Source organism: Chlorocebus sabaeus, chromosome 5 (genome assembly GCF_047675955.1).
Source record: "Chlorocebus sabaeus isolate Y175 chromosome 5, mChlSab1.0.hap1, whole genome shotgun sequence".
In the NCBI taxonomy this organism is placed as follows: domain Eukaryota; kingdom Metazoa; phylum Chordata; class Mammalia; order Primates; family Cercopithecidae; genus Chlorocebus; species Chlorocebus sabaeus.
The window spans coordinates 6,470,463-6,495,618 of record NC_132908.1 but is presented as its reverse complement, the minus strand read 5'-3'; the positions used below and the strand labels follow the sequence as shown (position 1 = coordinate 6,495,618).

Below are 25,156 nucleotides of genomic sequence, written 5' to 3'. Positions count from 1 at the left end.
AAGGATACATGATGTGCAATTTCAAATACTGAACAATTAGTTAGTGCATTACAACAAAATCAGGTTTCTTTCTCTATCAGAAGCAGAATTTGAATCCTGAACCACTTATCACATTGATGTAACTTCTATATGTTTAGATTCCTAGGAAAATTTCGCAATCAATTTGAATCCTGAACCACTCATCACATTGATGTAACTTCTATATCTTTAGATTCCTAGGAAAATTTTGCAATCCAGACTGGGCAGAAATTCATTGAGTTTTGGGTACACTCTTTTTAATGGCATACAAGGTTTATCTCTAGTCATCTTTATTTCTAAAAGGAGGTTCACATTAAGATGTGGAAGTATTCCATATTCTGGATGTGGAAGTCTTCCATATTCTGGATGTGGAAATCTTCCATATTCTGGATATGGAATTAAAATGGCTATTTTAAAACCAAATTCCCATTCTTTCTTTCATCAATTAAACTATATATATATAGCTTACCTATAGTTTATATGTAGATATAGACTATATGTAGACTATGTAGCTTATAGTCTATACATAAGTTACATATCTATAGCTTAACTATAGATATAACTATATATACGTGTATAATTTAAATTTTAATACTGAATGCTAATAGATAGTATCTACAGAACTTTACTGGGTAGTCTTGGCTATGTGGGTTCATCTCATTTATTTTACCACTGAACAACAAATTCTGGTTTCATTTTAAACCATTTCCTGAACCAACACTTAGATGAAATAGGTATTCCACAAAAGCCAATTCGATGAACTGTATTAAAAAAGGACATTTGACGATAATGGATCCAACATCAGTCTTTTGACAGTTCTGAAATGGGATTCACTCTTTGCTTTCTTTGTTCAAATGTGAGTTCATTGGGCCTGAAATATAAAGGAAGAGCAGTAATGGTTTCTACTTCCAGCCCAGTTCCTAAACTGTCTCCAGGCTGGGAGGAGGTAGCCCAAGAACGCTTTTCGAGACTTTAATATTGCTCCACGGCCAGATACAAGTTCTTCGTGGGTGTCCCTTTCTCTCTTGTATAAAAAAATCCACATCCTGCCTCAGGTAAAATGCAGTCCATACTTGTAAGTTGTAGTTATGCATCTCTGAGCTTTTTGCAGGGCAATAAATAGTGAGCAGATACCCACGCCCAACACTTAAATAATGTACACATTTAGATTGGTAAGCTGAGGACAACTGGTATGAAACTGATGCCTGTCAGACCTGTATTTCCCACCATGGTGGATTGTATTGGAGATGCGAGACATTTTCAGGTACAAACCCATACATATCCTCGATAAGAAATTTTGAAAAATACAAAATGTTCCATCCATGTAGTCATGTATTCAACTGAAGTTCATTGAGGTTCTCTACTTCTGTCTTAGTTTTCTGGATATTCTGGTATGTATTTAATTGCATACTTGCAAGATCTTTTTTTCCCTTCTAAAGCAGAGTAAAATGTGTCAAATTGGCATTTCTATTTAAAAATATACTTAAATTGTTTTTCTTTTCATAGCATTTGCTATTCACTAAAATCTCAACTGAGACTGAGATAGGCATGGTCATTCCCGTGGCCTAAATGCAGGACAACAAACAGCCTGGCATTAGCTGAGATGAAGCTGGGAGTCAAGGTACTCACATCCACCACCATCCACCTGGCACAGACCACATGGGGCTCCCTAGAACATTTTAAGAGCATCAGAAAGCGAAGAGTTAAGTTTCTTGAAGACTCCTTAAGAGATCCAGTTGAAGAATTTCTCTCTATTTTTCCAACATCACGATTAAGTAGGGAATAAAATGGAGATCACTCATCCTGCCAATTGCGCCCTCCTATACATTAGTGTTTTTCTTTGGTGACTCTTTTGTTGTTGGAAGTGGGCATGGTAGAGAGAAGTCACAAGGCCTCCTGACCCAGGTGAAGTGCATACACAGGAGGATTTAAATAGCAACATATAAAGCTGTGAGCATTATCACTCATGCTCTTTCAAAAACAGGTAAGTCCGTTGTCTTCATCAACCACTCCAAAATGAGACTAAAAATATCTTTTGTTTCAAAATTCGGGTGAAGATGGTGCCTCAACGCTTGTGCTTCTGTACGTTTACAAGCTCATATTACTAAAGTAAGTGAGAAAGTGGCTAGGAACAGACTTTGGAGTTTAAATCCCAGGTCTGCCACTTAGAAGCTGTGTGATCTCATATAGATGACTCAACTTCTCTGGGTGTCTGTTCCCTCTCTGTAAAAAGTAGATTAAAAACAATAACAATCTCCTAGGCTTATCTTAAAGATTCAATGAATTCATATTTTAAAGCATTTGCAACCATGCTCGGCAAATATGAAATATTATTTAAACAAATAAACCAATAAACCTATGTGCCAAACCTTTAAAGATAAGAAGAAAATAATGCCATTTGAATACTGAGGGAAAAGAAGGACCATATGGGAAGGTTGTTAGAATTGCTCTTCCATTATTCATTTAGTGACGTTACATTTCTCTTCTAGTGACACAAGTACCAGGGAAAGAAATTTCATTTTCCAGCACTTGTCGTACTAAACAGTAAGTAAATCAGAAAAAAAAAAAAAAAAGGCGCTTTAAACCACAATGACCCATGCCATATTTATAAAGATGTTCCAAGGAAGCAGCTGTAACACTTTTAGCATCAGACTGTAAGGAAATAAGGACCGTCTGACTTTGCATCATGATCCTATTTGCAGTATCCAACCAGAGATTTTAAATGTTTAATAATTGAAATTGACATACCTTCTCCCCTCTCTTGAAAAATCAGACCATGTTTATATTAGACTATCACTGACATTACCTAGGGTATAATTACTCAGCTGTGGCAGTGTTGGTTTGGGGCCAGGTAATCTGTTTTTGTTTTGCGGGAGGGAGCCGTCCTGTGCATCCTAGGATGTTTAGCGGCATCCCTGGTCTCTATCCACTAAATCTCGGGAGCAATCCCTGCCCACTATGAACACAAAAACTGTCTTCAAAATGTTGTTAAGTATTGTTATGAGTTAGGGGAGGAAATTGTTCCTGTTTCAGAACCCCTAACCTAGTGTATCTGTTAAGTACCAATTTGTGTAAACAAATTCTAAATGCTAAATTCTAAACTCAGATTAATAAATTTCAATGGTACCTGAGCATATTGGAATCAGAAAAATTTGGAGTCTAGTCACTTTTTCTAATTACAAAAAGTCTTGAACATTGTTTCCCCATCTCTAAATTAGGCATGGTCATACCTACCTTGCAGTGTTGTGAAAACAGAGAAAATACATAGAAGCTCGCCGTCCAATGTCTGATGCACAGAGAGAGTCAGTAAGTGCCCAGGAAGAAATCGGCATTGAATTGTTATTGCTGTTTCTATTGACAGGTTATCATATCCTCATCCTCATCATTTTAATAGAAATGGAAGGCCTGTACTTAACACATTCAGTCAACCACAATAAATCCAACTAGTACTTACATCTTCTTTGCAGACAACAACTGATTTCCTTACAACTAGAGACTGCAACTAAACAACAAAGAAATACATCCACAGTACTGTGGCAAATGCAGATGCAGAATTATCATGAAGAGCAAAGGAAGGACTGGCAGAGGCCTTCCTCATATACTGTCCTTTAGGGGTCTTCTCTGTAAAACAAACATTGGGCAAATAGTGCACCTTGATTTGTTTGTTTGTTGCTGTTTTTCTGTATTGGATTGAAAGTGTGGAGTAAATGGTGCTGGGAGATGAGCTTTTTGAGTGTATATTGGTGTCTGTGTACACTCTTTGTGTGAACAAGTTAATCCAAACCAGGTTAGAAAACTTAACGAATGAACCAAAAACTACAGATAATTAAAACGGCTGGTTTTGACTACGAATTAGTGTGTAAGAAGAAAAGGACCATTTTAAATAATGGGGAGAGATTTGGCTAATTAGATAAACATGAATCTGGAATTCCAGACATTAGGAATACAGAAAAAGTAATAAACATGCCCACCACTGCATAGTATTTTATATTTGTATAATTTTTTTACACATAGCACTGCCATCTTTGGAAGCTGAAAACACTAGTTCTACTATAATTGTATCTTTTCTTGAAAAGTCTTTCCTAGCCTTCATGACATTGGAGCTTGCCGACAGATTCTTCACTATTGATAAATGCTGAGAAACTAACCGCTGCTCTTTTCTTTTAAACCCAGCCCAAATAATTTCAGAACTTGCAAGCACAAAATTATGTTATGAATATCCAATTGATCCTATTTACATTTTCTACATCAAAGTATTCAGACATCATAAGCAAACGAGAAATGGGGACCCTCCCAATACCCTATAGGTTATGCAAGCACCTCACCAGAAAGAACACTTTGAAATTTTTATGGAGCAGGAAAAATCAGAAGCATATTAATCTAGGCAGTGAAATTGGGCTTTCTGTCATTTTTAATTGCTTGAATTCATAACCTAGTTTTGCTGAATCAAAAACGAGTTGCTGTAGCTGACATAAGCTGTTTTGGCCTTTTGGGCACACACGCACACACAGAAAGCCCACAACTTTCCATAGAAACTTTATTTAGCTTAATAAAAACACACCCTGAAAACTGTTCAGGACATTATCCTTGCTGAATAATTTAATATGCGATGGTTTCCAAACCAAGCACTGTGTGTTAAATGCTGACTTTTAAAGGCGTTTTTTTCTTTCTCTTGGTGCTGTGCAAGCAGAGGGGGTTCAGCAGGAATCCTAAATCCTTGAGACTGCTGTTCTGATTATCTATGATTTAATTGAAATCAAATTATGCATGAGAATGCATAATTGTAAAATTCTTCTCTCATTTGCTGCTGTTGACGACTGCTCATAACACACACAAACACACAACCCTGCATGAAAATGAAAGAAAACAAACAGAACAAAAATGTACACCCATGAATGCAAACAAATATTTGACATTTTAACACACTCCAAAGTTTTCGGATCCATAACAAAATAAAGTCTAAAATGCCAAAAAAAATTAAGGGTCCATGCTTTTTCCTCCTCGTTTATTTTTATGTTCATCAGAAAATCAACACAAGATGGAGATTGAAGTCTCATAGGCAGGACTTTTAATCCCAACAGAATCACTTTCCAAGAACTTACGCCAACTCCCTGTGGTAACTTTGAGACTAACACACATGAAGTTTTTAAAATAAAAGCTAAAAGTTAAACACAAATAAGTTTAATTAATAACTGTTTTATTATTAGTTCAGAAATCTTCCTCTTTCAGATCACTTTCCCTTTCTCCAGATTACTACTTTGCTCAAAACCTAACATAAAAATTATAAATTTAGACAGAAAACAAGATCAACTTTGTTCTTCACTGGATGTTGTAATATTTATTTAGCTCAAGATTGACCCATTCAAGCAGGTTCTCTATAATCAAATCAAAGACAACGAGGAGTGTGTACCTGGATCCTCAAAATGTAAGTCATATACGTCAATTAGTGTCATAAAATATGACAATATATTTTCAAAATATTGCAACTCTAGTTTATGGAAGGCAATCAATGCTAAAAAAAAATTCCCTTGACTGAGATCTACTTCAACTTTTGTATCGTACTCCTAGTAGAGAGAGGGAAAATAATAATAATAATAATAATTAGCCGGTCCTTTTTAAAAGCAAAAAGGAACACAGTCTCATACAAAAAAGAAAAATTACTTTTGTTATGCTTCAATTATCTGGCCCCTAAGTCAGCACTGATAGTTACTTCTACCAAGTCTGAATAAATACAGATTAAAATGAATCCAGACTCTAAAATTAAGACAAGTGATAGGGAAAACAGAAGTTCGAAGGATAAGATTTTAGGAGACAAATGTAAAAATATACTTAGCCCAATAAAGTCATGAGACAAAAAGTTATTTTGGATAATCCCTCAATTTGTGGTAACAGAAAAGATTCTGCTCTTTTCACATAGTAAAAGCATTTCTAAGAGTCTAGTTGCTTGGTGAAAATGAAATGACAAAAATAGTTTGAACATTCACTTTTTATAAGACTGATGTACAGTGGAATTGCCTGATAGTAAATAATTATTGTAGATGAACGGAGAATTCCTAAAAGAAAAAAAAATTAAAAGAATAAAAACAGGCTCCAGTGATCCTCCAGCGTGCAAAACATTTGTTGACGTGTAGCAAAAGATACCTAAAAGGTTTCTGTGCACCAGGTAAAACAGTAAAGACAGACAGATGGAAAGAAATACAGACAGATGAAAAAAAAAATGTAAGGAGGAGGAAGAAATACCCAGAAGGAGACCGAGGGAGAAGAGAGAGAAAGAGGAGGGGTAAGAGAGAGAGAGGGAGGAACTCCTTCTACATGTCCCCCTACCTCACTCTTCAGATAAACAATTCCTTCTTCATAACCTCTGAGTATTCTCATAGAGGGGAGGCATCACATGTGTGGGGAGTGTGGGCAGATGAGACTTGGAAAATCTTGCTTCTTATGTGAAAAGCCTAAATTCCTGTGAGCCTGCGTGGCAAGCAGCTGTTGCGATTGACTTGTATTTACTTACTTGAAGAACAATTCTCTTCAAACTTAATCATAGCAAACCACAAAGGCAAGTTACTCCATGCCACAAACACCCTTTTACTCCACACTCTTTGGATTTTCCAGCACACATTTTGATTAAAAAAAAAAAAAAAATAGGGAACACAGTGGAGAAAGATGTTACGATTTTAAGCCAAACAATTTACTACTCAGGTACCCTAATAAAGAGAGGATTACACAATCATTTTTGCCTGCTTCAGCAATAAACCACATTCATTTCTGTGTGACCAAAATGGAAACCATGTCAACAATGAGTAAATTCTTCTACGTGAAGACACTCGGAAAGTGACTCTCTTAGCAAATAATTTCATAACGTTTTACTAAGATGACACTGCCAACAAAACTTTTGGATTCACAATTCCGCTTGGATCCCTCTTAAGTGGGAAGGTGGAAAATGCAACTCTTTTGTCAAAAGAAATAATAAAACCCCCAATTTCCCCATAATCTGAAAATAAAGGCTAGAGGGATGAGCTGCGCTTGAGAGGCTAGGTGATCCTTGCAGACTGATGAATGTCATATTCGACACTCTGTGTGTATACATATATATTCTTTAAATGCATAACAGTTCATTCCATCACTTGAGAAGGCAAAGTACATTTCTCCCGTTTGATCTCAGAGGAAGGCAACTCTTATTCCATGTCATAAAATGGTACAGAGCTTATTTCTCAAGTCGAAGCGTATTCAGTATTGTCAATTTAATCTCTCTTCCATGGGAATCAAGCAGAGAAGATAAGAGCACACCAGCGCAACTAGCATGGTGGACATGTTTACACAGACACGCAGCGCATATGCTCACACTTGCACACACATGCTCTCTTGCAACGTGAGCATGCCAACTTCGCAAATGCACGACCCATCTGGCCATTCATTTCATAAACCTCTCATTTCCAGAGCCGCGCATCTCTTGCAAAACCATGGCTAGCCTATTGGGACTTTTATATCGGTTCTTAATAAACGCTTATTCATCTCTGGGAATAAAGTTAAACGGAGCCAATGAGCATTGTCAAGGAAGTTGCCCACTAACTTCCAGTGGGTAAAGAAAATCGATGCATCTCCGGGCTCTGCAATCCCTCTAAACGCCCCCTCGCCCTCTTCAAGCGTCCAGACCACCCCCACAACGGGGCGCCCAGGGCGAGCCCTGAGCGCAGCCTCCGAGGTCCCCGGAGCTGGAGCTCGGCTTACATACCGCGTCCCATTCACGCGCTGCAAACGCAGCCTCATCCTTCCATCGCCGGTTTGGGTTTCCCGGATTCCATCCGCGGCCAAGTCCCCTATTCTAATCAGCAGCCCGGGAGGCGCACACGCCGCCACCGTCTCTGCGCTAACGTTGGACAGCGGCTGACGGCTGCTCCTCTGCCACAGGCAGCCAAAAATGTCAATTTGCACACTCCTCCCCCTGTCGCCCGCCCCCGTCCCTCTGCAACCCCCTCCCGCGGAGTCAGTGGGCTTCAGGAAGCCTCTGCAGAAGCTGCCAGGTCTCCCCTCCCTCCCTCCCTCCCTCTTTCTCTCCTTCCCTGACAGTGTTTTAGAGTCTTCTTCGCTCGCCTTACCTGAAGGGCATCTCCCACGACTGCAATTAGCTGCCAAGATTTCATTGTCGGCTGCAAAGTGCCTCCTGTTTCCTCACCGAGAGAACACAGCACGGGAGAAGTCCGAGGCAACAGCAAACGGCACCCACGTGCTAGCAATGTAAATGACTCCAGTCATCTGTCGTGCGCGCCGCGCGCCTTCGCTCGCCCGGGCTGCCTGGCACGGCCGCCAGCAGGTGCAGAACGCCCCGAGCGCGCGGGCGCGCGCAAGCGAGCAGCCCGTGCAAGGAGGCAATCAACACCCGGGCGCACACAAAGGGAGGTCACCGCGGCGCCCGCGCCCAGGTCCGGCTTCCCCGGCCGGCCTTGGCCTCTGTCCGCTCCAAAACGCTCGCCAATTTAGACGCCCAATGTTTTCGCAAAGTCTTGCAGCTGGGGGAAGGCGGTGGATGCCGGGGCTGCGTGGGTCCCGCCCCCACGGGTCGGAAGCACTTGCAAAGCTGCAAGCTGGCGGCGGTATCTCGCCGCTTGCCCTCTCTCTCCCGCACGTGTCCCTTCCCTTGTTCTTTCAGGCATTAAATATGTACCACATGACAGAATAGGGCACCTTGCAGGGTCCCCTGAGTCCGCACTTGACAACCAATTTTAACTCACGAGCAATCAAATGTCTAAAGGCGGATATAAGCACTCCCAATTACTTACGCTACTTCTGCATTATTCAAAATGTCCACGGGACAGTATTTATGACTTCCAGTATGCTACTTCACCTACAAACACTAGTAAAAAATCGAAGACCCCAGCACGGCGCTCCCAATCTCGCCTCCCGCCCCAAACAGCTAGGCTTTCATCCTATTTCATCTCCCAGAAGCAGCTGTACTTTAGGAGTGAAGCTTTAGGATCTCAACTCTTCTTCCACGTTACGTACTAAATGAGAATGCGCTGAGGTTTCAGCCTGCTTTTAGGAGGAAAACAGCCGTCGTCTCTGTTGAACTTTAGAGATCACCTTTTAAATGTGTTTACCTTGAATAATAATATCATCAAAGTAATTTTCCTGTTATTTTCCCAAGAAGTCCTCATAGATCTATTTCACTTTTTTTTTTTTTTCTTGTTGTTGTTAATAGGAATGAGTTACACAGGTTCTACCTATCTTTAGCTTAAGTGCTGATTTTGGTAGGGAACAAAAAATTGATTGACAGGGGAAATGACTCTTTTGGATGTAGAAAAACTAGTTCATTGTTTTTCCTTTCTCTTCACAGTTAGAACTGCAAGCTGCATTAAGATGGCTTTGCTACCTCAAGCACTTATTATTTGAATTGGAAGGATCTAAATGGGGAAGAAAATTTAATATACATATATCCCTCCTGTATTTGATCAACAGTGAGTGAAATATTCATCGGCTTCCTGTGTCCTTCTTGGATACTTTATTTGAGTTAAAGGCCTTGTACACAAGTGATTGGGATTTTATGCATTGGTAAGCAAATTTTAAAATGCTAATAAATCTTTCAAATATTTTCACATTTGTTACAACTCCATATCCAGAGGCAATAGTTCAAGTTTTTTTTTTTTTTGAACATGCCAATTCCTTATGTAACCATCATCCATCTTTGTCACACCAGGAACAAAACGAGGAGGGATTATTTTTCTTCTGTGCATTAAGCGTGTTTTTAATATGATATTAGCACAGTGTTTAACTTTCTCCTTGCAGAGTTAAGAAAATTCTATTTGTGTTCTCTCTGCCTGCCTTTCTTAGAGGGTCGGTGGCATTTAAAGGATGCCGAGATAACCATAAGGTAAAACCTTATTTCACAATAATGATGCCATGAAGAATATGCTCTACTGCCTACTATTTTGAAAGTTAACTTCTAATGTTATCTAGTATGACCCCCTGACACATTTTCCAACAGCACCAGGTAAAATGGCAAAAAGGTGTTTCGACTTTCGCTTAACCAGAACCCTGTACAATTACAGAGATTCACAAATATAGAGTAGTATTATTATCCCAGCACACACTGGCATCCTCAGTGGAATAATTTGATTCACAAATCAGTTCACAAAAGCAAGGTTATAGGAAGAGACGCGTGGTGCGGGTGGCCGATGGAGAGACAGCAAGCCCTAATTACAACCCCATTGTCCCTGTGTTCTCAGCACATGTGGCCATTTAATCACGGAGTGTGACAACCTTGGCAGATGTTGCCAGACCTGGTTATTGATATAAATTGCTATTCTCATGCACAAGGGGCACAGCAAAGAGTTAAAACCGTGTCTGTAGCCACCCAAAGGGACATGAAGGCCCACACTCACAGCTGTAGCTACAAGGCAAGATGATACAGAGAGAAGGTTGTTTTCTTGCTCCCACCCCATAAGTAAAACAGCAAGGGATGCAACCTCCCAAACCAAGAATGGCAGGAGAGTCTCCCATGGGCGCTGTAAACTGATATTGTCACTCTGGAAGCTGATTTACTAGTACCTATTAAAATGGAAAATGTGCACACCCTATTATCAAACAGTGCTACTTCTAATGTCTGTCCTAAAAAACATGCACAAGATAAGTTTGTGGATAGGTTTGGGTATAATTGCTATTGCTTGTGATACAGGATGGGGTTGTGGGGGGAGGCAACAGACTAAATACCCATCTAGCATTAAAAATATGGCATATTGTATGATAGAATACTATATAGCAGTGAAAAGAATCAAATAAAGCCACATATGAATACCTCCATCGCCATATAGACATGAATATGTAGGAATAGAAATAAAGATATACACGACAAAGTACAAATATGTATACATATATTTCTCAGCAAAAATAAATTGCTGAGATAAAAACACAAGTTTTAAATGACTTTTACACTTATGACACCATTTCTGAAAGAGAATGCACTAATATAATATTATAGGTTTTCTGTAGATATATCAATATTTGTGAATGTACGGGGAACAGTCCAAAACAGAAGACAGCCAACTACAGCCCAAGAATCGCACTCAGCCATTCTCTGTTTCTATATAGCCTGCAAGCTAAAAATGGTTTTGGTATTTTAAATAGTTTTTAAAAGTCAAAAGAAGAATATATTGTGATGTGAAAAAATGTAGGAAATCCAAATTTCAGCATCCATGAACGAAGTTTTATTGAAACACAGCTATGCCCATTTGTTTATGGGTTGCTATGACTGCCTTCATCTACAAATGCAGAGCTGAGTGTCTTTGAGATACCAAATGGCCCAGGAAGTCTAAAATGTTTACTATGTGGCCCTTTACATGCATATGACGTATATACATATAACTTGTTTTAAATGAAAAGCATGTATATATCATATTCCATGTTATATGTGTGTACACATGTATCACTTTTTTAAAAAGCATAAAACCAATACATAAGTGTTCTCTTAAAAGAAGAAAAGGAGCTCTCAACTTCATGTAAAAACTAGTCTGCTCCCTCTTTCCCTAGAGATGACACTATTATCAATTTGAGTCCCATTTTTCTAGACCACTGATTTTTTTTTTTTTTTTTTTTGGGATAGAGTCTTGCTCTATCGCTCAGCCTGGAGGGCAGAGGCACGATCTCAGCTCACTGCAACCTCTGCCTCCTGGGTTTAAGCAGTTTTTGTGCCTCAGCCTCCTGAGTAGCTGAGATCATAGGCACCTGCCACCACGCCCAACTAATGTTTTGTATTTTTAGTAAAGACGGGGTTTCACCATGTTATTCAGGCTGGTCTCTAGCTCCTGACCTCAAATGATCCGCCTGCCTCAGCCTCCCAAAGTGCTAGGATTACAGGCATGAGCCACCACGTCTGGCCTAGACTGGTGATTGGTGAACTCTTTTCTGTAAAAAGCCATAATTCCCACGTGTCGAGGGAAGAAACCAGGTTGGAGGTGACTGGATCACAGGGGCAGTTTCCCCCATGCTGTTGTCATGATAGTGGGTGAGTTCTCATGAGATCTGATGGTTTCATGGTTTTCTTTTTTTCTTTCTTCTTTTTTTTTTTTTTTTTTTTTTTTTGAGACAGAATATCACTCTGTCACCCAGGCTGGAGTATAGTGGCAGGATCTCAGCTCACTGCAACCTCCACTTCCCAGGTTCAAGTGATTCTCCTGCCTCAGCCTCCTGAGTAGCTGGGATGACAGATGTGTGCCACCATGCTGGGCTAATTTTTTTTATTTTTAGTAGAGACAGGGTTTTACTATGTTGGCCAGGCTGGCCTTGAACTCCTGACCTCAAGTGATCCTCCTGCCTCAGCCTCCTGAGATCTGATGGCTTTATAAGGCAGTTGCCTGATCTTGCTGGCTCCCTCTCACCTGCCGCCATGTAAGATGTGTCTACTTCCTCTTCTACATTAACTGAAAGTATTCTGAGGCCTCCCCACCCATGCGGAACTGTGAGTCAATTAAACCTCTTTTCTTTATAAACTACCCAGTCTTGGGTATGTCTTTATAGCAGTGTGAGAACAAACTAATACAGTATGAAACTTTTACACTTGTGTGTGTGTGTATATATATATATATACACACACACACACACAGGCATGCCTCATTTTATTGTCTTTCACTTTATTATGCTTTGCAGAGATATTGCATTTTGTACAAATTGAAGTTTTGTGGCAACCCTGTGCTAAGCAAGTCTATTGGTGACACTTTTTTTCAGCAGCATGTGCTTGCTTTGTGTTTTTGTATCACATTTGGGTAATTCTCCCAGTATATCAAATCTTTTCATTATTACTAAATCTGTTACTGTGATCTGTGATGAGCGATCTTTGATGGTACTATTATAATTGTTTTGGGGTGCCAAAAACTGTGCCCATATAAGATGGCAAACTTAATTGATAAAGACTGTGTATGTTCTGACTGTTCCACTGACAGGTTGTTCCCCCAGCTCGCTCCTTCTCCTTGGCCTCCCCATTCCTTAAGGTAAAACAATCTTGAAATTAGACCAATGAATAACCCTACAATAGCCTCTAAGTGTTCAGGTGAAAGGAAGAGCCACACACCTCTCACTTTATATCAAAAGCTAGAAATGATTAAGCTTCGTGAGGAAGACACTTTTAAAGCTGGGACAGCACCTGTAATCCCAGCACTTTGGGAGGCCGAGGCAGGCAAATCACAAGGTCAGGAGTTTGAGAACAGTCTGGCCAAAATGGTGAAACCCTGTCTGTACTAAAAATACAAAAAAAAAAAAAAAAAAAAAAAAAAATCAGCTGGGCGTACTCGCAGGTACCTGTAATCTCAGTTACTTAGGAGGATGAGGTAGGAGAATCGCTTCAACCTGGGAGGGGAAGGTTGCAGTAAGCCGAGATCACGCCACTGTACTCCAGCCCAGGTGACAGAGAGAGACTCTGTCTCAAAAAAAAAAAAAAAAAAAAAAGCTGGGACAGGCTAAAAGCTAGGCCTCCTGCACCAAGTAGCCAAGTTGTGAATGTAATGAAAAAGCTATTAAAGGAAAGTAAAAGTGATGCTCCCTTGAACACACTAATAATAGGCAAAACAGCCTTGTTGCTGGTTTGGAGTATTAGTGGTTTGGATGGAAGAACAAACCAGCCACAACATTCTCTTAAGCCAAAGCCTAATCCAGATCAAGGCTTTAATTCTCTTAAATTCTATGAGGCAGAGAAAGGTGGGAAAACTGCCAAGAAAAAAAAAAAAGGTGTGAAGCTAGCAGAGGTTGGTTCATGCGGCTGAAGGTAAGGAGCAGTCTCTGTAACACACAGGAGGAAGGTGAAATGGCAAGTGTTGATGGAGAAGCTGTAGCAACTCACCCTGAAAATCTAGCTAAGATCACTGACAAAGATGGCTACACTAAATGACAGATTTTCAGTGTAGACAAAACAGTCTTCTCTTGGAAGAAGATGGTATCTATAACTTTCATAGACAGAAAGAAGTCAACACCCGGCTTCAAAGTTTCAAAGGACAAGCTGATGCTCTTGTTAGGGGCTAAAACAGCTGGTAACTTTAAATGGAAAGCCAGGCTCACTTACCATTCTGAATCTCCTAGGGTCCTTAAGAATGACTCTAAATCTACTCTGTCTATGCTCTAGAAGTGGAACAGGACATCTGTTTACAGCATGGATGGCTGAATATGTTACGCTCACTATTAAGACCTACTATTCAGAAAAAAAGATTCCTTTCAAAATATTACCGCTTCATCGACAACACACTTGGTCACCGGAAAGCTCTCATGGAGACGGACAAGGACATAAGTATTGTGTTCGTGCCTATTAACACAATATAGGTTCTTGTGGCCAAAGGATCAAGGAGTACTTTTGATTTTCCAGTCTTATTATTTAGGAAATATATCTCATAAGGTTATAGCTGCCACAAACAGTGATTCTTCTGATGGATCTGGGCAAAGTACACTCAAAACCTTCTACAAAATATTCACTTTTTGAGATGCCATTAAGAACATTCGAGATTCATGGAAGGAGGTCAAAATATCAACATGAACAGGAGTTTGGAAGAAGTTGATTCCATCTCTCAAGAATGCTTTTGAAGGGTTCAAGACTTCAGAGGAGGAAGAACCTGGAGATGTGGAGGAAATAGCAAAAGAACTAGAATTACAAGTGGAGCGTGAAGATGCAACTACATGGCTGCAATCTCATGATAAAACTTTAACAGATGAGGAGTTGCTTCTCATGGATCTGCAGAAAAAGTGGTTCCTCGAGATGGAATCTACACCTAGTAAAGATGCTGTGATCCTTGTTGAAAAGACAACAAAGCATTTAGAATATGACATACACTTAGCCGATTAAGCAGTAGCAAAGTTTGAGAGGATTGACTCCAATTCTGAAAGAAGTTCTACATTAGGTAAAATGCTGTCAAATACCATCAGGTCCGTGTGATAAACGTCACTGTTTCCTCATTTTAAGAGATGGCCACAGTCACCCCAACCTTCAGCAACTACCACAACTACCACACTGACCAGTACAAAGCCATCAACACTGAGGCTAGGCCCTCCACCAGCAAAAAGATCAGAACTCATTAAAGGCTCAGATGATTGTTGGCATTTTTATTTTAGCAATAAAGTCTTTTTAAATTAAGGTATGCACATCGTTTTCTAGACACAATGCTACTGCACACTTAATAGATTACAGTACGGTATAAAAGCACAGCTTTTATATGCACTGGGAAACAAAAAATAGTATGACTCCCTTTATTATGATATTTACTGTATTGTGGTGGTTTGTAACTGAACCTACAGTATCTCCAAGGTGTGCCTGTACAGCTATAGGTCTTGCTTTAAGTGTAAAAGATGTGTATTTACTATTTTTAAAAAGTGAATGTGTATGTCTCTATGGATATGTGTAGACACACACCCCTGGAAGAAATCATACAAAATGAGTAGTATGTGCTAGTGAGATTACAGGTGCTTATTACATTCTTCTTTGTCATTTCCTGTATTTCTTTATTTTTCAAACAGATGTAAATATAGGAAAAGGGTGGAGCCCCGGGCCACGTGAGTGTCGATGACTGACATTGTACCAATAACATTTTTCTCACCTGGGAACTGCCTGTTCTCTTCAAATGCTGGATGATAAAACCTCCGAAAAGAAAAGCATCAAGGTTTGGTTTATACCCACCTAACATTTCTGGAAAACTCCAGCATCTAATTGCTTCTTCATAGGGGGAAAAAAAGATGTTAAGCCTCAATGCACTAAAGATTTTTATAAAAATCAATCTTATCCTTGAAGTAAAATGCGACGTAGATTATCCTTTCCGCTAGAAGTTATGGTAATGACCTACTGAGCTGTGCCTCACAATACAGTAATATTGCTTCTTTACCAGTTTGAAAATATTTTCCTGTAGAAAAGCACAAAGCAAGCTCCATCTAAAAAAAATAAAATTACATAGCAACCACATTGAAACTTTGCAGGATTAGAACACTAGGACCTACTGATTTTCTTTGTCCTGACACCTAATAATCCAGTTACATTAAGAAAGGTGAGCTTAATGAAGCATATTGAGATGGGAGAACATACGATTTATAGTGGACTTGTGGTTATATTTCTAAATGAATCCCATTAGCTCTATATTGGTTGCTGGTAAGTGACCACGTTTTCTAATAGACAAATGCATGAATCACCTGGGCATATTTTCAAAGCATTCTCTACAAAATGGTTCACCTTACAAATTTAAACAAAGACTAGGTGAATGACCCTCATTCTTGAAGATTAGAAGACTTCCTTTAAGCAGGAAACAGAATTATTGCAACTGAATATCCATGCCACCTCCTCATAATTTAGTATGCATGTAGAGCGTCATCTTAGCGATGGCAGGAATCAAGTACACTGCTGACAGGAATATTCTTCTAATAGCATTACAACAAACATGGTTTTCAATGTGTTTTATAATTATAAAGCCTATGAGTGTTTATTGTGGAAAGTTTAGGAAATTTCAAAAAGCACTACAAAAGGTAACATTATTTTATCACCCAAAGAGAGCTCCAAGTACTATTTTGTTGGAAGTCTATCCACTTCAGACATTTTCCATTGCATATATAACTAAAACATTATAAGCACATAATTGGGATGTTACTGTATAAGCTACCTTCATCTTTTGCAGTTTGCAATGTGTCATGAACATTTTCTGCTGTAAGGACAAAAAATTTACAAGGTCAGTTTATGTATTCCACTCTAATGATACACAGTTTCTTTTTACTCTATGTTAAATAACACTGCAATGAACATTCTTGTCCCTCATGTTATGAGAGTTTCTCTGTACCTTATCTCAGGGTAAATACCGAGAAGTGAAACCGATGAGTCAAAAAAGTGGGCACCATATTTAAGTTTTTAGATCTAAGGAACCAGAATCCTAGAAGCTTACATGAATCCATATTCCCAGCAGCAGTATGAAAGTGAACTCATCTCACCATGGGAACAATTTTTGGCCAACTTCTTTCTCCCCACTTGGGGCACTACACCATCCCATGCTAAATTAGCACAGAACAGCCCAGACAGAGAAAACAAAGGTGGTGATGAGGAGGAGCAATTTAAATCTAAGCTTATTTAACATAAGTGGCTAGTGGCTGCCCATTTTGTCTTAATTGCCTTTTAAACTAAAATCAATGTTAAATTACCTGAACAACAGCTTCTGCACAATTGCAAACTGAAAATTCTTTAAATGCCTCCTCAAAAGCCTTTGGCTCCCGTTCAGCCAATTGACAGGAAAAGAGTATTTTTCCTCTTCGCTGTGTTATAGCTTTGGACCATGGGATATGATGAAAGGGTCCTGAAAACATATGCCATGTCCCCTCTGGGATGAATTACTATTCCTTCACATCAAAATGGGACTAAAGTATTCGAAATAGAATCTGGATAATAAAAATTGGATAATAGTACTATGATGTCCCCATCCTTTCCCCTCCCTTCTTTCTTTCCTTTTTAATTTTCCCTCCCATCAAGGATAGACTGCATACACAAATGGACACTGGCCAGACCATATAGAAAAGAGAAATCTGACCCACAGTTTGCAGCCACCAGCCCAGGAAACCAGCTGGTTATCTACAGGAAGCCAGCCTGCTATCCACAAATCACGATTCAAGGAAGTCAGATTACTATCTCTAGTAACTGGTCCAGGAAGCCAAGCAAAAATCCACTGGCTCAGAAACAATCAGGACTCCATTCATAACTGTCAGCTTTCCTAATTTTTGTCCCCACCTCCAACTTAGGACCAACCAGAGAAAGCCAAGTATGCGCCCTAACCAATCACAAGGAACATCTCTTTCTACTTGGCCCATCTGCAGCTTCCCCACACGAACAGCCTCTCCCTCTCACCAGGCCATATCTGAAGCTGTCCCTTTATTTTTCTACTATAAAATTTTCCTACTCCTCTGCCTGCCTTTGAGTTTCTGCCAAAATGCAAGTGAGGATGGCTGACTTCTTGCTAGAGCAAGCTCTGAATAAATAGCCCCGGTTTATTTTTATTTGGTTGGTCTTTATTTCTGCAATAAAGATCAACCAAATAAAAATAAACAGAAGCTATGGTTTTTGTCAACAGGATACACAAAACAAGAGCCCTCATGTAGCTTATGTTCTAGGGAGAGAGACAGATAAGAAACAAGAAGATGACAGATTTTTGCAACTGTTGGTTGGGAAATAGCCTTGTGATGAGATATGGGTGAGTCAATGGAGATAAATACCTTCAATAAGATGCTAGGGTTGTCAGCATTCATTACTGCGTGAATTGACTCCTTTCTTTTGTTTCGTTCAAGGATTAGTTGAGCACTTGCCGTCTGATTTGCACTACAGAACTACAAAAATGAGGCAGACATGTGCCCTGCCAACAAAAAGCCTCGGAGGGTGATCCATGTTCACTAATCACCAGAAAACAAAATAGATAAGTAGGCAGGGCTAGAAAAAAAAAGATTCAGGATAAGAGCTGTGAGAGTCAAGAGGCAGGAGGGAAATTTTATTTCTATGTGTTGCAGGGCATCCTGGGGTCCTGGGGCAGAAGACTAGGGGTACACAGGGAGAGGTACATAGGCAAACATGGGTGTTTCTGTCTGTTATACCACTGAAGATCTTGTAAAGGTGGAAGAGTTTCGCTTGGAGATATCCCTACATGATCATGCTATCTTCCTTACAACAATTCTCCCTTGAGAATCCTAAATAAGAAACTGGGCCGGGCACAGTGGCTTACGCCTATAATCCCAGCACTTTGGGAGGCCACGGTGGGTGGATCACATACGGTTGGGCGTTTGAGACCAGCCTGGGCAACGTGGTGAAACCCCATCTCTACTAAAAATACAAAAAAATAGTGAGGCATGGTGGCCCACGCCCGTAATCCCAACTACTCAGGAGGCTGAGACAGGAGAATTGCTTGAACCAGGAGGGGGAGGTTGCAGTGAGCCGAGATTGCACCACTGCACTCCAGCCTGGGCAACAAAGTGAGACTTCATTGGAAAAAAAAAAAAAAAAGAAAGAAGCTGGACAGAGTTTGGAGAATAAGAGAATAAAATGTCATCAGAGAGATGATGACTCGCACTTTTTCCAAATCTGCTCACTCCACAGATGTAAGCAGTATGTCACCTCCCAGAGGAAACAAGAGGATGCAACAAGACCCCCAATAACAATGACTGGATTTGATTTGCGCCAAGTGCAGAAAGAGGTCAATATCTCCCATGCTTGGGGGCATCCCTGACTCAGGGTTTACAGGTTGGGAAGGAAGCTGTCTTCTAGGGATGGCTCTAGGGACGTGCAGCCACCATCTCCAGCATGTGTACCATAGAGACACCAATCATTTATCCCTAACGCTGCAGGGTTTCTTAGAGAAACTGCTTCCCTCACAGCCCTGCCTTCATCAGTCCCTTGTCCAGGGACCTGGGTCAGACACATGCCCCTACCTTGTCAAATCAGAGTCTCTCCAAGAAATGTGGAATTGAGAAGTGGATGGAACGGTTAAGTTCAAGGGTTAGGCTGGGTAGATTTGCTGGTAGAGTCTGATGACTAGTCAGTGAAACAGTATAAAGAGAAGGAATGAGGGGTGACGGGAAAAGAACTCAGGAATAGAGGTGGGGAAACAAGGAGATAAAGAGAAACAAGAGTCTGTTTGGCCCCAGAACCAGACAGAGATGGGGGAAGTTGTTACCTTTGCTGCTGAAAGCTTTCTTCCTTCATTCTATTTCCCTTCCCTTTCCCTATGTGCTTCTGATGCAAGTCGACTTCCTGTGAAGTCCCAACCACACTCCGCATCCCTGCTAGAATCTCCAGACACAGCTGGGATTGCACAAGACATGGCCAGCCTGCAAAGGAGTCTCCAGATCCCTTTGCCTTGAAGAAAAGCAAAATACCCCAATGCTGAGATGAATAAACCTCTTCCCTGTGGCTCATGGTCTTTCATGAAGCATAGCTGGTGGGCCAGCCTGTCAGAAATACAATCCTAACACTGAGAGCTAACAGAAATACAAATTCTCTGCCACTAGAGGTTTTGTTTCTTTTCTTTTCCTTTTTTTTTTTTCCCCAATTGTAAGCATAAAGATATCTTCCTACCTGAGAATGTCACAGAAATATAATTGATGGAGTCATTCTTTTAACATTACTTACATGAATGCCCATTGCATTCCAGAACTCTTTTAGGCCTGGAGAATACAAAGTAGAATAAGTCTATTGGAGAAGGAAAATAACAAACAAGTACTATAACAGAAACTAGTAGTATAATTATTGTACTAGGTGACAGAACAGAATAAATTGTGCTATGCATCTACTTGGTAGAGGATGCCTCTTGTTCTAACTAAAGGCAATGGGCATCTTTCAGAAAATTCAAAAGGTGATGATGCTTGAGTTGGATTTTAAAGGATGCGTAGCAGTTTGTTCAATAGTCGGGGAGAAAGGCATTCAAACCAGAGGAAACAGCTTATGCAAGGGTGCAGAGGTGTGACTGGGAGAGCTGATGGAGAGGGTTGATGTCTAACGACCAGGCAAGGAAAGGGGGCACAGGTAAGATGATACAGGGGCCCCCGTGTCATGCCTAGAAATTTAGATTTAATTCCTCTATAAGAAAATGGAAGAGTCCGTGCTAGGAAGGCTACCCTGGTATGTGCAGAAAGCAACACCGGAAGCAGGAAGAGCTACTGGAAGATTATTTTATTGTATCTTAGCCTAAAAGATGATGAGGGTTTGCACAAAGACACACCAGTAAGGATATAATGGAAAAGAGGGTTTGATAAACATTTGATAAATAGAATTGACAAGACTCACTGAAAGAAAGACTAGAAGATATCTATAAGTGAGGGTGTTAAACAAAATAAAAACAAGGGTAAAAGAAGCCAAAAAGTCAAGGCCAACTCCTACATCACTGTTACAAGTTATTGACTAAATGGTGGCATAGATGACCAGGTTCAGGGGCATCAGATAAAAAAGAGGCTCATTTTTACTGCATCAAGTTGGGTAGGGGCTATGGAAGCTCCAGAAAGAGTTACGTAAGAGGCAACTGGATAGATAGGTGTTGTACTTGCAGGAGAGGCTAAAGGCCAACTGGAATTCATGCACATAGAGAGCTGAAGGTGATCTTCGAAGAATAGAAAGACTGATATATTTGTACTATTCATGTCCAAACCAACATAATAGAATGCAGTTGCTAATCAACTCTTAACAAGTCATTTGAATAAAGGCACTGATGATAAAACTGTGCCATCTCTAAGCTTTCATATATCAATATAGTCACATGTTTAATATCCATGACTAGTTTACACCTAGTAAAATGAATTGAGATGGTCCAATTCCAGCAATAACAAACTATTACTGTAAATGCATGGATCAAATGTTACTTGTTAAACATACTCACCTTCCACCTATCCAGACAGGACATAAAGGGACATGTTCTCTAAAACAAACAGCCAGCCCTACCTGGATGCAGGAATTTCAACTAGAGGCAGTAGCTAAATCGGGTTTCTATATACTCCATTTTAAATGAAGGAGGATTCTTCATTTCTACATTCTTCATTCTTCATTCTTCAAAGCATTCTCATTAAATAAATGTCTGTCAGGCACGAAGTAGATACTTAATGAGTGTTTGAGAACTATGAATCAAGTTTGACTAGGACACTGGGTTACTTTGTTGTCTAGAATGCGAGCTCAGTTAACATCATAAACCCTTTATCACCAGTAAGATGGCAGTTCTTTACCTGCTAACAGATTGGTCTCCATGAAATACAATATAGGATTGCAAGGTTCAAAGCCACCATCCTATAGGTCTTGAAGAGAACTGTAGGATTCCTAACTCCCACTTAGTGAGCCCGTGAGATAAGATGGTACTCTGGGATACAGAGATGCTTAAATATTCCTTTTTCAGGAAGCTCAAAGTTCCGATTCTGAGAATGACTTTTTAGTCTTACTCAACTTATATGCATTCAACTAAAACATGAGGAGGTAAGAAAACAGGAGGAGGGAAAAATGTGAATGTTGCCAGTGATTCCACCGGCTATCGAAGCAGTGAACGAGCCTGACACGGGAGATGTGAACGTGCATTTCCTCTAGGGTTCTGAGACACCTCTGAGCATTTGCATCTCATCTCACCCAGTGTTTGTCTTGTTTGTAAAGCTACCTCTTTTTCACATAGTGCACATGGCCCTTAAAATCAGGCCAACTCCTCATCTGGTGCTCAACTAAAGAAGGAAATCCAGCTCAAACCTGGAGAAAACTTGTCTATGTGGGTTTCTTAAATAAATGATAGGTCAGGCTTCAACTGGAGACATTCCAAAGGGATTGTCAGTAGGATCATTTGAATCCCACACCTTGGCTGTAACTTGAGAACGTCACTGGCTTGTGAGAGGCAACAATTTCAGTACTCTTATTAGGATCGGCGGCATTACATTATTTTCCCTCTACTTCTCTATGTTTTACTCGTGCACTTTCTTTTTTCTTGACTCTATTTTCTTTTCTACCAGGATCTCTTCAATATTCTTTTGACAGAACTCTACTGGTTCAGGTTTTAATGCAGCATCATATACTCTCTGTCTGAAGTTCTTATTGCTTGTGTACTAAGAAAAGACCTTCCCAGGGGTCAAAGAAAAAAAATGCCTTGACCACTTCCAAAGCCTGGGGTTTCTGGTTCCTAAGAAAAGGTAGGGAAACAACACACAATGGGCCCTGTCTGAGAGTGGAGGGTGGAATGAGGGAAAGGATCAGGAAAAATAACTGGTGGGTAGGTACTAGGCTTAATACCTGGGTGACAAAATAATCTGTAGAATGAACCAAGTTTACCTATGTAACAAACCTGCAAATGTACCCCTGAACTTAAAATAAAAGATTAAAAAATAATAATAAAATAAAATTAGAAATAAAAAAGGTAGGGAGAAGTAGAAAAGAGGACTGAGCAAGAGAAGCAAAAATCAGGACACATTTTAAAATCTAGGCTCAACATTTCAATGTTTTAATGCACACACAAATAAAATGGTTTTATTTGTTTTTGCAAAGGCAAAAAAAAAAAAAAAGTCATTTAAGAGCTACTTAACAGATGAGAATTTTTGTGGCAGAATAATTTCCCTTTAGAATTTTGAATAAAACAGAAGGTGGTATACCAATTTCAGTTTGAGTGACAATGATGTGTCACTCATAATCTCTAGACTTAATTCTGTTTGAAATGTCCCACCACAGATGGCAACGTCCTAAGCTATAATTGTATCCTTTATAACATCGTTTTGGGGCTTGTAAAAGATATTAATTTGGGCCTGACAGGCAAGTATGGCCCAGCAGTGGGGCACAAGCTTAAAGTTCTGTGATGAATGTAGCCTTGCCATTCTGCCAACATATCTGGGTAACCTGCTATAAGCCTTTATTTGGTGAAAAAGTCAAAAATGTAAACTGTGAGCCCTTCATAACGAAGAGGCATAGACCAAATACCTCTCCAATGTTCCTAACCATTCCTCCTCCTGCCATTATATTGGAGGTGTTAGAATTGTATCGCACAGTGCGCAGTAAAGGGCTGACTGCAAGAAAGTATTTCTGTGCAGAGGAAAATCACCATCCCCACTCCATCCTCCCCCAAACCCTCCATCTCCCAAGCCTGGATACATAGACTCTCTCTCTTTGGTAATTCCTTTCTCTTAACTCTCCAAGAGGCTCTGGCACTAAGATGACCATTAGAAACATTAAAAAGAAAGCAGATTCTGGGATTTTCCCATTAACCCTGTATTGACCATATTCTACAGTAACAACAAAGGGATGTAGATAGCATTATCAAACCCAGCACCTCTACATAATAATATTACAAAAATGGAAACCACTTTTGAGTAGTATTATAATTTACTGCTTTGAAAAATTTCCCACTTAAGTACCGCTAGCTAATGGCAGATGAGGTCTAATCCTTACCCTTAGAGGCTCTAGAGCCATAGATGGAGGAGCCCAATGGCATGTCACACAGGATGATTGAAGTCTCAGGCTTTCTCTTAAAAATTGCATGTACACTTGCTGCCTATTTCCTGTATATTTGTTTCCTTTTCATAGGAAGCAACATTTTTCCCCAAAAAGCTTTGAGTGAAATTAATGTTCTACAAAAGCAGCTCTATTTATTCTACAGCTAAGAACTCCTGTCTCAGCATAGTGTACTTCTACAGGATATAAATATGGCACTTTGGAAAACCCAGCTACTATAAAGTCACCTTGCCTGGACATAAACATACGTCATCTTACTTAACAGTAACATAAATAATTATGAAAATAACAATACTATAAAAATAATCACTATTTTAATGTAAACTAAGTTCTGGTGTTGTTGCAACACTGTACGTATATTAACCCACATAATACATATTAATTGAATTCAACTGTATTAAATATGGATTAAGTAAACTTTATTATATTACATTAACTATAATTAATATATTAAGAAAATGTTATTATATTACATTAACTGCAATTAATATATTAAGTAAACTTTATTATATTACATTAACCATAGCTAATATATTAAGTAAACTTTATTATATTACGTTAACTGTAATTAATATATTAAGCAAACTTTACTATACTACATTAAATGTAGTTAGGATATTAAATAAAATCCCATTATGTTACATTACATGTAATTAATATGTTAAATAAACTTTATTATATTTCATTAAATGTAATTAATTTATTATATTTCATTAAGTGTAATTAATACAAATTATTAAATTATAGAAAGGATTAAATCTGCTGCATTTAGTCATATTAAGATTGACATAGAGAGAGAACACTTATTCCTACACAAGGACTCTTCGAGTTTCTGCACCTCTCTGCCTAAAAATCAATGAGAGGATTTCACTTTTTTCCTCACTTCTTCTGTAGTTGCACTGCCAGATTCTGAGTAATGTCCACATTGAACAACATGCTATTATTCTAAGACAGCCTTGCCTAGTTCAAAATACCTTAGAAACATGATTGAAAGGATGAAAAGGGGCCTGGAGACTCTTTGGGCGCATGTCACATACATTCTTTATCCCCCTATTTGCTATCCCTGTGATATTCTGCCCGTAGAATTGTCAAAAGGACAGAGGAGAGAGGGTGTGTTCAATGGTCTTAAGCCCAGCAAGCATCAGCTTGAATTCATACATATCAAAGGTTGAATTCTGGCTCTGGAAGGTTTCAAGAAATGTGGCAAGCTAT

General features: G+C 39.5%; 1 protein-coding gene across 19 annotated transcripts in view; it reads right to left on the bottom strand.

Annotated features, from left to right (window-relative positions):
* Positions 1–25,156, bottom strand: part of RBFOX1 (RNA binding fox-1 homolog 1) — a 2,485,439-nt gene that overhangs the window by 1,218,274 nt on the left and 1,242,009 nt on the right. For 2 of the 19 annotated variants that reach the window (XM_073015160.1, XM_037989531.2), the window contains exon 1: positions 8,112–8,412. The exons of 13 other annotated variants lie outside the window; for them this stretch is intronic. In XM_073015160.1, the coding sequence (XP_072871261.1) occupies positions 8,112–8,156 (45 nt within the window). In that variant the 5' untranslated portion in view covers positions 8,157–8,412. Of the gene's footprint in view, positions 1–7,747; positions 7,926–8,111; positions 8,413–25,156 lie in introns of those variants that run through there. 4 more of the 19 variants (XM_073015155.1, XM_073015153.1, XM_073015148.1 and 1 more) reach the window with 4 other exon arrangements.